The following is a 14,100-nucleotide window of genomic DNA, read 5'->3' on the forward strand; positions in this document are numbered from 1 at the left end:
GTACAGGGAGGGTACTAAGGAAGCCTGGCTAGGCTAGCCAGGTCATTGGATGCTGACGCAGGTCAGGTGCCATGACTCTGCTGCTCTGCGCCAGCCAGATGCAGGACTGTAGCCAGGTCCAAGGAGTTGGTGGTAAGTTATAGAAAGAAAAAGGAGGATTACTTACCGATCAATATTGATGGTCAGGAGGTTGAGATTGTTGACAGCTACAAATATTTGGTGGTTCATCTTGACAGTAAACTCGATTGGAGGTGTAATACAGAAAAGGTTTACAAGAAGGGAATGAGCAGACTCTACTTTCTTCGGAAGCTCAGGTCATTCAATGTGTGCAGTAAGATGCTGGAAATGTTCTACCAGTCCGTTGTGGCAAGCGCCATTTTTTTTTTGCTATCATACGCTGGGGCAGTAGTGTGCGAGTATCTGACACTAATAAGGTCAACAAACTTATCAAGAAGGCAAGCGCGGCTGTTGGCCTCCATCTGGACTCTTTTGAGGAGGTATTGGAGGATAGGATTCAGAAGAAGTATAGGGCTATAAAGATCAATAATACACACCCACTATACCAGCTGTTCTTGAAGCAGAAGAGCACATTCAGCAGCCGTCTAATCCTACTATGTAGTAAGAAGGAGAAATTCAGGAAATCGTTTGTGCCTACTGCTATGGGGAAGTATAATAATTTCCTAAGGGTAGTAGACAACAATGACTGACTGCTGGTGTACTAATGTCAATTAACAGTGACTTATATACCTGAACTACCCACATTTATTTGTTATGTAATGTTGGTATACTTGTGCAATATTTGTGTCCTAATATTTTATGTACTGCTGTTTGTATTGCTGCTGTAATACCGATATTTCATCCAGGATTAATAAAGTGTATCGTATCATATCGTATCATACACTTTCAATAGTTTCTCTTTTGTTAAATGTTCCTTATCATTAGAAACAGTTCACCACAAAGAGACGTGTATTTTACATGTTTTGAGATATTTATCCCTATAGTGGTGGGGGGCCCCCGCTTGGTGGGTGGCCCAGGCACTTTGGGCCCCCCCTAAATCCGGGCCTACATAGCCCACCACAGCTGAAATCTCCCAGCACTCACATGTTCCACTTCTCTACAAAAGTTGTGTTGGTAATTTACGAGGTGACTTTAAACTTTGCAAAGTACAGTAATACAATAAAGATAATTTTGACCTGGACAACAACATAATGTGATCTCAGCTAAGTTGTTTAACCTCTTCAAGTATGTGTAGCTATGCATAGCTATGCATACACTTTAAAGATGAGCAGAAATGTCTGTATTTAAAGGGGTTTTCAGGAAAGCGAATCTCAAACGCCGTAAGGCTATGTGTGCACATTGAGTATTTGCTTGCAGAAATTTCTGGAAGGTTTCTGCATCTTTTGGCAGGAAAAATGCTGCTGCAAAAACGTGCGTTTTGGCCTTTTTTTATGCATTTTTGCATGCATTTTTGTACGGCAACTAAGGCATTTTTGAGCAAAACAAAGATTTAAAAAAAAAAGTTTTGAAAGATAATTTCTTGGTTCAACACCACCTTTTTCATGCTGATGCAGAGTCATCAAATTAAAGGGATTAGGGCTTGGTGTCAGCAGCTGTCATTGACACCCAGGATTAGTAATGAAAAGATGTCAGCCCGACACCCTAAGTACTAAGCCGATAAGTAAGCACAAACACACATACAAACACACACAAGTACACGCATTGTCACCAGCCTATGTATGAGCATTAACAGAACGAACGTACATAGGCTGCAACCAAACAGCAACCATTAATTTTTAAAGAAAAAAAATTGCATGAGCTCATGTGTAATTTTAATAACCAGCAGAGGAAAAGCCAATGGCTGAGGGCTAATGTTAATATTCTGGGAAGGAGCCAATAGCCATAAAGGTTCCCAGGCTATTAAAGGGAACCTGTCACCCCCAAAATCGAAGGTGAGCTAAGCCCACAGGCATCAGGGGTTTATCTACAGCATTCTGTAATGCTGTAGATAAGCCCCCGATGTATCCTGAAAGATGAGAAAAAGAGGTTAGATTATACTCACCCAGGGGCGGTCCCGGTTCTGTTGTGGTCTGATGGGCGTCGCGGTCCAGGGCCTCCCATCTTCTTACGATGACGTCCTCTTCTTGCCTTCAGGCTGTGGCTACAGCACAGGCGTACTTTGTCTGCCCTGTTGAGGGCAGAGCAAAGTACTGCAGTGTGCAAGCACCGGGAAAGGTCAGAGAAGCCTGGTGCCTGCGCACTGCAGTACTTTGCTCTGCCCTCAACAGCTGCAGGCTGATATTAATAGTCTAGGAAGGGGCCATGGATATTGGCCCCCTCCCAGACTAAAAACATCAGCTCTCAGCCTCCCCAGAAAAGGCGCATCTATAAGATCCGCCAAATCTGGCACGTAGCCTCGCTCTTCCCACTTTCCCTCTAGCAGTGGCAAGTGGTGTTCAAATTTGAGGGGGTTGATATCACCTTTGTATTGTCAGGTGACATCAAGCCCCCAGGTTAAAAATGGAGATGCGCCTATAAGACACCTATCCATTAGTATCCCATAGTAACATAGTAACATAGTTATTAAGGTAGAAGGAAGACTTTAAGTCCATCTAGTTCAAATCATAGCCTAACCTAACATGCCCTAACATGTTGATCCAGAGGAAGGCAAAAAAAAAACGTGGCAAAGAGTAAGCTCCACATTGGGGAAAAAAATTCCTTCCCGACTACACATAAGGCAATCAGACTAGTTCCCTGGATCAACGCCCTATCTAGGAATCTAGCATATATAACCTGCAACATTATACTTTTCAAGAAAGGTATCCAGTCCCCTCTTAAATTTTAGTAATAGTATATGTTGGTTTATTATTTTATATTTTTTCTAGGAGACGAGGGCATCGGGGATTTGGTGTTAGGTAAGTATAAAGTTTTTTACTTTTATTTGAATATGTATGTAATTATTTTACTTTTTTTAAAATTGCGAGCACAGGAGCCGGCTGATGAGACTGCGACTCCCATCAGCGGCACCTGCTGTCACTGTTATCAGTGACAGCAGATGTAGCCCGATGGGAGCAGTAGTCTCATTAGCCCACGCCTATTGACCTATAATCTTTATTTATAATCTTTATTTTTATATAGCGCTAACATATTCCGCAGCACTTTACAGTTTTGCACACATTATCATCACTGTCCCCGATGGGGCTCACAATCTAGATTCCCTATCAGTATGTCTTTGGAATGTGGGAGGAAACCGAAGTGCCCGGAGGAAACCAACGCAAACACAGAGAGAACATACAAACTCTTTGCAGATGTTGTCCTGGGTGGGATTAGAACCCAGGACCCCAGCGCTGCAAGGCTGCTGTGCTAACCACTGAACCACTGTGCTGCCCTGCCACTGTGCTGCCCTGTGGTAAGCTTTTTACCGCAGGTCACCGCTGTGGGCCACAGTCACAGCTGTGGGGTCACACTGACATCTAACAGCATGACCTTGCAGAGCTAAGACTGGTAACCTTACCACAGATGAGAACCACCGTGCCAGTGTTTCCCATGCTGTCACACAGATGACAGCATTAAAAAACCATATGAAGCTGGTAAAAACGCAAACAATAAATCAGCAAGCATTTTTATACCTGCATGTTTGATGTGCTGCGTATTTGACTGACTTAGTTGAATCAATGGATGAAAAATGCTGCAGAAATGCACAAAGAATTGACATGCTGCAGAAAAAAAACACACTACAAATACTCAAACGAAACTTACTGATCATGTGCAAAACATTTCAGGATTGTCATTGAATTAGCTTGCATAAGGACTCTACAGCGTTTTTGGCCCATTTCTACTAAAAAAAAAAGCAGTGAAACGCATCAAAAACACACTGTAGCACACAGCCTAAAAGGACAGAGAAGGTACTCATTGTCTCCGTTCCTGCGCAGGATCCCTTACCCTTTCCGGACCTCGGTATTTTGGCTGCAGCAGTGATGTCAAGTCGACAGTAGGCATCATTGCTGTTGCCAATCGCTGAGCTCAGCTGCTTGGCTAAGGTAGAGGGCAAGAACTGCAGAGCTCAGTGGTTTACAACAGTTTGATGCGTACTGTTGAAGTGGCGATACTGCCGCAGGCAAAACATGAAGAACCAAGCAGCGGTGAGGAGACAGAACAGGACGTTGCAAAGATGTGCATTGTTTTTTTTTAATTTTGAATATCTTAGAGCATTTGAAGTCCATTTTCCTGAAAGCGGAAAACCCCTTTAATAATTCATAGCATGAAAACACAAAAAAAGCCATGGGTTTTCCAATAGTTCATGTTTTGTGATTTGAATTGGAAATTCCTAAAGCACATGACTGTCATTGGGAGTTGGTTTGAGGTTGTTTCACTTTTGATTTTGCTCAACTTTCTTCCTCTTTTGATCATTCTTTTAGCTTCCAATTTGTTTTCCTGACCAATGGATGGCAGGATCTAATGTAGCAGATATCAGGATTTGCTTATGCTGCATTGTTTGCCAATAGGAGTGTACTGTAAATGAAGAGAGATCACACTGCACTACCTGAACACTGCCATTACGTATATTACGTATTTTATGTATTCTCCTTGAGCTTACATGGTAGGAACTGTGTTCTTCACGTTTCAACAATGATCTGGACAGTAACTCTAGCAGCTGTTCTTGTGCTTCCTTCTTGTGAAGTCCTGGAGAACAAAGGTAGGACAAAGAAACATTTATATTTTGATACAACTATGTATATGAAAGCCTCGGTATGCATTAAACAGCTGTCGGCACTTCTGTTTTCTATGAAAAAGCCGCTGACAGACAAGTTGGCTCCCAGAGAACATAGCGATTTGCTGCCTGAAATTGGACATGCCAGATCCACATATCCCCCGACAATCAGTTGGCCGACTCCCTCATACACATGAGGTCGAACCCGTTGATATCGCGGTTGGTCGACATGAGTTTATGTGTTTTCGGGCTTCAAGATCAGTCAAAAAGTTACACAATAAATGAAGGAAGATTGATCGGGCAACATTAATCATAATGGCCCTCGTAAAGGGATATGAACTGTTAAGCCCCTTTTTCACCCGCCTATTTTTTACCTCATATGTGAAAAGTGACCCCTTTGTAGGATCACCTTTCATTGCTTTTACTGCTGCAAGCCTTTTGGGGTATTTCTCTACCAGATTTGCACATCTAGAGGCTGACATTTTTGCCCCTTCATCTTTACAAACCAGCTTTAGCTCAGTGAGATTGGATGCAGAATGTCTGTGAACAGCAATTGTCAAGTCTTGCCACAGATTTAATGAGATTTGGGTCTGGTGGTTTGTGACTGGGCCATTAACACACATGAATATATTTGGATCTAAACCATTCCATTGTAGCTCTGGCAGTATGTTTAGGGTCATTGTCCTTCTGGAAGGTGAACGTACAACCAGTATCAAGTCTTTGGCAGGTTTTCCTCCAGGATTTCCCTGTACTTGGCTCCATCCATCTTCCCATCAACTCTCATCAGCTTCTTGTCCCTGCTGAAGAAATGTATCCCCACAGCATGATGCTGCCACCACTATGTTTGATGATGATGATGTTGATGATGTTTTCAGGGTGCAGTGTTAGTTTTCCACCCGTATAGTGGTTTGAATTTAGTCCAAAAAGTTCTACTTTGGTCTCACTTGACCAGAGCACCCTCTTCCATTTTCTACTTGTGCACCATACATGGCATGTGGAAGAAGGTGCTCTAGTCAGATGAGATCAAAGTAGAACTTTAAACACATTGTGATAGCATGATGACTGTTTGAGAGTATTTCTAAAATGACATACTGTATTTTATGGAGTTTTCTCATTGCACAGTAGTTATTATTGACCGACCAATGGTGAAAAGTTGATAGTGTCATGGGCACCAAAGGCTCACTGATTGTGAGGAGTGAAGACTGGCTTAATGACCTGAAGACAGGTCCAATCTCCCAAAACAGCTACTGTAATCATAAATTATTCACTATAATAAGAAGGTATCACAGCTTGCTATTTATAGGACTTTGTAGCCGCAGACCAGTCTGATAGCCCTTGAGGACACCTGATATTGTGATGCTTTGGACAATGTTGTACTGGGAAACCTTGGTTCCAGGTGTTCATGGGTATTTTTCTTTTACGTATGTCACCTTCGTGACCTAAAAACATTATTGAGGACCAAATAGACTCCTTAATTCTCTAATTAGAGTATCTTCTTTTAGCAGGATAATACACCTTGCCACACTGCAAAAAATGCTCAAGAATGGTACAACTTCAAGATGTCTAATTGGCCTCCTAATTCCCTAGTTATAAATTGGATTGAGTATCTGTAATACAATTTCACATTCCTATATCCATTGAGGAAAGCTACTGAAAAAGGAGCCAAATAGAACTCTGAAACTCCAAGGTTATAATTAACATCAAATATACTAGGTCCTATTTAAGTTAAGGCTAGGTGCACTTCGTCATTGCACCTAGTCTACAGTATACTTGGGGAGCTTTTTCCCGACATATACTGAAATATTGCCATAGGCGACCATTCACCAGATGCAGGCTGAAAGTGTATTCTTTCCGCCTCCATCTAGCTGGTATGTGCTTGCTTATTGTTTGTTTAATTGCATAGGAAAGTGCAAAAGAATATGCTTTTTTATATGTAGGGTCAATTGTTGTATGTACGCCACTCAGTATATGAAGGCGATACAAAGGAAACATGACTTCTTTTTGGAATCCTGGGGAAATCTTACTCAGGGCGACCATTAATTATAATTCTTCACAGTAGAGGGTAGGCAACGGTTCATAGGCACACAGCTATGACACAGTTCTGAGCTGAAGTTGATCACAGGGGTTTTATTCAAGCTTCTTTTCATCACACAGAATCACTTCTCTTCATGCAATGCTTCATCAACAAATATGAAAGTCTTTTCACAGATAACTTCTCTTTACACAGAAAGCGTGCATTGTCTAACATGCTACACCATGCACTTAAAAAAGCCAACATTTTGGAGTAAAATTGGAGTAAATTTCTTTCACTAAGTAAGATAACCAATCGGTAGTGAAAACTGAGACTAAACAGACTAAAGATATGGCAGATTTTTCATGCATGAACCATAATGATAGATTTGGGGTAGTCTAAGCTTGTACTAAGGATTAGACATTTTTGATAACTATGCCCTACTATCTAAAATTATTAGTTTAGACCAACTGTGTAAACCTGCTGTGGATTAAACGTTTCTAAGAAGGTGTTTAGCAGTGAAATTATAAGTCCAGGTATATGATATTAGTGACTGTGTAGAAGGATCTATAACTCGAAATAGGAATCCCAACATATCCTGTGACATGTGCCAAATGGCACAACTTGAATAGCTAATCTTTGACACAGAGTACTGTTCTGGAATGGCTGAAGGTACTGTACATACAGTCATGGCCAAAAGTATTCACACCCCTGCAATTCTGTCAGAAAATACTCAGTTTCTTCCTGAAAATGATTGCAAACACAAATTATTTGGTATTATTATCTTCATTTAATTTGTCTTAAATGAAAAAAAACACAAAAAGAATTGTCCTAAAGCCAAATTGGATATAATTTCACACCAAACATAAAAAAGGGGGTGGACAAAGGTATTGGCACCCTTTGAAAAATCATGTGATGCTTCTCTAATTTGTGTAATTGACAGCACCTGTAACTTACTTGTGGCACCTAACAGGTGTTGACAATAACTAAATCACACTTGCAGCCAGTTGACATGGATTAAAGTTGACTCAACCTCTGTCCTGTGTCCTTGTGTGTACCACATTGAGCATGGAGAAAAGAAAGAAGACCAAAGAACTGTCTGAGGACTTGAGAAACCAAATTGTGAGGAAGCATGAGCAACCTCAAGGCTACAGGTCCATCTCCAAAGACCTGAATGTTCCTGTGTCTACCGTGAGCAGTGCCATCAAGAAGTTTACAGCCCATGTCACTGTGGTTAACCTCCCTAGATGTGGACGGAAAAGAAAAATTGACAAGAGATTTCAATGCAAGATTGTGTGGATGTTGGATAAAGAACCTCAACTAACATCCAAACACGTTCAAGCTGCCCTGCAGTCCGAGGGTACAACAGTGTCAACCCGTACTATCCGTCGGCGTCTGAATGAAAAGGGACTGTATGGTAGGAGACCCAGGAAGACCCCACTTCTTACCCCAAGACATAAAAAAGCCAGGCTGGAGTTTGCCAAAACTTACCTGAAAAAGCCTAAAACGTTTTGGGAGAATGTTCTCTGGTCAGATGAGACAAAAGTAGAGCTTTTTGGGCAAAGGCATCAACATAGAGTTTACAGGAGAAAAAAAGAGGCATTCAAAGAAAAGAACACGGTCCCTACAGTCAAACATGGCAGAGGTTCCCTGATGTTTTGGGGTTGCTTTGCTGCCTCTGGCACTGGACTGCTTGACCGTGTGCATGGCATTATGAAGTCTGAAGACTACCAACAAATGTTTCAGCATAATGCAGAGCCCAGTGTGAGAAAGCTTGGTCTCCCTCAGAGGTCATGGGTCTTCCAGCAGGACAATGACCCAAAACACACTTCAAAAAGCACTAGAAAATGGTTTGAGAGAAAGCACTGGAGACTTCTAAGGTGGCCAGCAATGAGTCCAGACCTGAATCCCATAGAACATCAGTGGAGAGATCTAAAAATGGCAGTTTGGAGAAGGCATCCTTCAAATATCAGGGACCTGGAGCAGTTTGCCAAAGAAGAATGGTCTAAAATTCCAGCAGAGCATTGTAATTGTGACGCCCAAGAGACCGGGGTACCCAGCACCGGACCAATGGGGTCTGTCTCTTGAGGGGGGTGTCACGGGTGGCTTGACCAGGTGCTGTGGCCTCAGGCAATGCACAGTGTAAAGGGTATCGTGAGGGAACAGGCACTTACTTGATCAGCAGCAGGTTCTCCCAGCGGTGATGATCCCAATCCTGGATAGATGGCTATTGTCCAAATGAAAGACTGAGGCACTGAAACGTTTAACCAGTTTACTTTAACAAAAAAGGATTTACAACCAGTCCTGTCACCGGAGTCTGTATGGGAACTCTGAGTTACTTTGACCCTGCCGGGGTCTTCGCCTCTTATTGTACGCAATATCTGTGTGGCCCTGCTGCTGTATGTGAACTGGCTGCCGGCCCAATCTGTCCCCTCCGGGTCCTGGTTCGACGGGCAACCCGAGTCCTTTTATCGGCTTACCCCCTCCAGGAGTACCGCTGAACTCTGTGTCTGTTGCTGCGTCCGACCCTAGTGAAGCTGATATCACCTCACGTTTTTCCGGTTGCTGTATTATATGTAATGAATACAGCCACGGATCCGGTATCCGTCTTTGCGTCTGTTCTGGGTAGTGATTAATGCTACCCGGTTCTCACAATGTCCTTTTTCTCTATCCCTCTTCTCCTCAGGCCGGTGATTTAGGCCTGGTAACAGTCACAGGGCTGTTAGAGATTCAACTGTATGACCTCTCACTATCAGCTCCTTAGCCCAACTGCCATTTCTTCTCTCAGACCAGAATGGATCAAGGGGAGTCTCTGGAGCTCCCCCTTCTGGCCGGAGGTGGTAGTGCAGTCTTGCTATTTTAGTATTTGTACTTACTGTCAGTAACTATTTTTGTGGCAAATACCCCTAGGGGTGCCACATTCCCCCTTAGTTAAGAACAGTACTCCGGGACTGTGGGACAATAACATTTTGAAATAACAATTAATATGTACAGAGTCTTAAAAATGAAAAGTTACAAAAACCACTCAAGGAAACAAAAAGAGAGTTCTGTAAAAAAGTCACTTCAAATAGCGTCCATTAATACAGTTCTATCCTTGAAGGTATTAGGAAAGGCACTGTACTTAGTGTCCAGGAATTTAGTTCCATTTTTCCAACGGAGTTATCAATATAAAGTCTAAAGAAAGTTCAAAAAGAGCAAAAAGCAAAGTTCAAAAAGCAGTCTTTCCGGAGCTTTGATTTAGTGCCTCCGGGCTGATAAAAAGTTCAAGAATATGCAATAAGTTCATACAGACAAGTCTCTGTAGGCACTGGGCTTAAACGTTGCAGACTGATAACAATGACTATACTACATTTTCTGTTTAACTATATACGGCATAACATATATACAATTCACATTATGAGCTTTATAGTTGGTAATCTGCATACCTGGCCGGTAATTGACCCTGGGTACTACGCTGTGATCTACGTAATAGCGGTGTCTCTTCATGTGGTGTACTACTGTCTACTGCGGATGTAGTATCTGCCCGCTCTGCTAAAGATAATTCCACGACTATGGAGTTGGCAAGTCCACCGTGAATGGGATTACTCTGACCAGGAATCTGTTCTTCCTGGCCTGGAACCTCCTGTAGTACGGGGTCAGCCTCTTCCTGTCTTGGGACTTCTGGTATTGGGTTCGGTGTTGGGTAAAAGGCCACCATGGGAACCACTACTGCACCATGGTATGTTAGTAGGGTTTTGGGAAAGTCTCCTATACAGGTGTGATACACTTCCTCTTCTTTTTCCTTTACTGGTTGAACCTGTATGGGTTGAATAACTTCTGGTTCTGGCTGGACAACGTCTGGCTCTTTCAATGCTTCCGGACACAATTTAAGATTGTCTCTTGACACTAGTACAGATGTTAAGCCTCCATTTTTGCTAATGAGACACATTTTAGGATTATCCACTCTTGTTGGTAAAACTGTGTAGGGTACGGCTTCCCACTGATTGTCCAGTTTATTGGTTCGACGATTTCTCTTGAGCACTTGGTCACCTGGTCTTAATGGGGTCGCTAGAGCATTCTGGTTGAAAGTTCGCTCTTGTCTTTCTCTAGTTTGCTGAAGGCTTCTTTCCACACTCTCTTGCACTTGGCGATACTGCTTTTGCCGTATGATATCCCAATTGGAGTCTTGAACTTCTGCGTCTGGTTTCAGAATTCCCATTTCTAGATCGATTGGTAATTGGCCGGGTCTTGCACGCATAAGGTAAGTTGGGGTGCAGTTGGTGGAGCTCACCGGGACATGATTATACAGATCCACCAAGTCAGGCAATTTCTCTGGCCATTGATTCCTTTCTGTCTCAGGTAAAGTCTTTAGTAGGTCTATTACAATATGGTTCATCTTCTCGCATAAGCCGTTTGTTTGTGGATGATAGGCCGTCGTCCGGATCTTTTTGCAACCATACATATTACAGAATTCTCTGAAGATCTCTGATTCAAAGGCTGTACCTTGGTCGGTGAGAACCTGTTCCGGATATCCATGGGGTCTACAAAAGTACGTTTGGAACGCTTTGGCTGCTGTTTTTGCTGTCAGATCTTTTACGGGTACTACTACCAAGAAACGTGAATAATGGTCCACGATGGTCAAGGCATAGACATAGCCGGACCGGCTTGGTGTCAACTTCACGTGGTCCATGGCTACAAGTTCAAGTGGTTGTTTGGTGATTATGGGCTGCAGTGGTGCTCTTTGGTTCTTTTGATCGTTTCTTCTGAGGTTGCACGGGCCACAATTTCTGCACCACTGTTCGATTGATTTTCTCATCCCGACCCAATAAAATCTTTCTCTTAGAAGTACTTCTAACTTTTTCCAACCGAAGTGACCAGCACCATTATGGTAAGCTTCGAGGACCATCTTGACATCTTGTTTAGGCACGATAATCTGCCAAACCAATTCATGTGTTTTCGGATTGGTGTACCTTCTACAGAGCTTCCCTTGATACAGGAACATTTTGCCTCTCTCTTTCCAGAGTTGATGCGTCTCTTCTGGGGCATCCTCATCGGGATATGCACTTTGCTCAGTTAACAGTTCCTTCACCAACTTCACAGCCGGATTGCTGTCTTGGGTGTCAGCCCATCTATGGTGTGCTAACGGATTTAAATTCACCTCTTGTTGTTTCTGATAGGTACTTGACTGATGATGTTTTGCCTTGGGATGATGGAAGGCTGGTAGTTCAATTTCTTCAAGCTCCCCCATTTCTTCTTCTACATCTCTCAAGTGTGGCATCCGGGATAGGGCATCGGCATTTCCATTCTTGCGACCTGCTCGATCTTGAAGTTGTAATTAGATAACCGGGCTATCCATCGCTGTTCTAACGCACCTAATTTGGCTGTGTCCAGGTGGGTCAACGGATTGTTGTCAGTATAGACAATAAATTCTGCAGCGGCCAGATAGTGTTTGAAACGTTCAGTCACAGCCCAAACAACTGCCAGTAGTTCCAATTTGAAGGAGCTGTAATTTTCTGAATTTCTTTCAGTAGGCCGGAGCTTTCTACTTGCAAAGGCGATGACTTTCTCCCGACCTTCTTGCTTTTGTGACAGCACCGCTCCTAGTCCCACATTACTGGCATCGGTGTAGAGGATGAAAGGTTGATGGTAATCTGGGTATGCCAGAACCTCTTCTCCGGTTAGTGCCTTCTTTAGTTGTTCAAAGGAGTCTTCCCTTTCGTCGTTCCACTGAAATGGAGGGTTTCGGTTTGAAGGTTTCTTCGTCTGCCCTACCAAGGTGTCTTGCAAGGGTGTTGCCAACTTGGTAAATCCTTTTATAAATCTGCGATAGTAACCCACCAATCCCAGGAATTGTCTCACTTCTTTTGCGCTGGTAGGTCTTGGCCAATCCCTTATGGCGCTTATTTTCTCGGGATCTGGTGCTACTCCCTCCGAACTCACGATGTGTCCCAGGTACTGTACCTTTGGCTTGAGAAGGTGACATTTGGATGGCTTGACTTTCATGCCATACCTGGATAAGGCTTCGAACACTTCTGCCAGGTCTATTAAGTGTTGTTCGTAAGTCTTTGAGTAGACGATCACATCATCTAGGTACAGGAGGACGGTCTCGAAGTTCTTGTGTCCGAGGCAGCATTCCATCAGCTGCTGGAAGGTACCGGATGCGTTGCAGAGTCCGAACGGCATGCGATTAAATTCACATAGACCCATTGGTGTGGTGAATGCCGTCTTTTCCTTATCTCGCTCAGCCACAGGGACTTGCCAATACCCGCTTGTTAAGTCTAAGGTGGAAAAATAATTAGCAGATTTCAAAGCAGTTAAGGACTCTTCTATCCTAGGCAAGGGGTAGGCGTCTTTATGGGTGATGTTATTAATCTTCCGGTAGTCTACGCACATTCTCATGGTTCCGTCCTTTTTTTTGACAATCACTAGAGGGGCCGCCCAGGGGCTACAGCTGTCTCTTATTACCCCGGCCTGTTTCATCTCCCTCAGCATATCTTTTGCACATTGATAGTGAGCGGGCGGTATGGGTCTATATCTTTCTTTTATTGGGGGATGGTCACTGGTGGGGATTGTGTGTTCTACCCCTTCTATCCGTCCGAAGTCCAATGGGTGTTTACTGAAGACTTGTTCATATTCCGTCACTAGCCTATACACCCCTTGTTTTTGATGGGTAGGTGTTGAATTTATGCCCACGTGTAGCTGTTGGCACCAATCCTCCATTTCTCCATCTGAGCCATTGCCTTCCACCTGACAGGTTGGTTCTAAGGGCTCAATGGTTGTGATGGCATTGTTGTCAACAGTATATAGCTTTGCCATTGTAGCATACCTTGGCAAAGTGACCTCTTCCTCTCCACAGTTCAAAAGTCGTACCGGCACTCGTCCCCGGTGTACCTCGACTATCCCTCGTGCTGTGAGTATAGTGGGCCTGCTGTCGGTGTACACTGGTTCTATTAAGGCTTGATAATCTCGTCCCTTAGTACCAATGGCTGCTCTACACCATACCAGCATTTCTGTTTTTGGTGGGATTACAATAGATGTTGGATCACTTACCCTCACACTGCCGATTTCTCCACCTGCAACTTCTACCTGTTGCCTTAACATCAATACTTTTATTTCCCTCCGGAGAACTCTCTGCTGGCAGGATTGGGCAGTTTCAGCAATTTGCTGTAAGACAGAAATGACTTCGGAAAAGCAGTTCTCTAACACATTCATTCCTATCAATACAGTTGGTTCACAGTTCCGCCGGTCAACATCAACAACAATTATACCCTGTTTCTTCAATTCTACTTTACCAATCTTTATGGTCATCTCCCTGAATCCTAGTTTCGGTACCAACTTACCATTACTGGCCCATATATCTAGTTCAACATCAGAGGGCCCTTTATCAATATCTGCATCAGCC

General features: G+C 43.3%; 1 protein-coding gene across 1 annotated transcript in view; it reads left to right on the forward strand.

Annotated features, from left to right (window-relative positions):
- The first annotated feature begins 4,437 nt into the window (after positions 1 to 4,437).
- Positions 4,438 to 14,100, forward strand: part of EBI3 (Epstein-Barr virus induced 3) — a 61,036-nt gene continuing 51,373 nt past the window's right edge. Inside the window, exon 1 of the mRNA XM_069752442.1 lies at positions 4,438 to 4,693. Coding sequence (XP_069608543.1) covers positions 4,516 to 4,693 — 178 coding nt within the window. The 5' untranslated portion in view covers positions 4,438 to 4,515. The remainder of the gene's footprint in view (positions 4,694 to 14,100) is intronic.

This window comes from Ranitomeya imitator, chromosome 2 (genome assembly GCF_032444005.1).
Source record: "Ranitomeya imitator isolate aRanImi1 chromosome 2, aRanImi1.pri, whole genome shotgun sequence".
Taxonomy (NCBI): domain Eukaryota; kingdom Metazoa; phylum Chordata; class Amphibia; order Anura; family Dendrobatidae; genus Ranitomeya; species Ranitomeya imitator.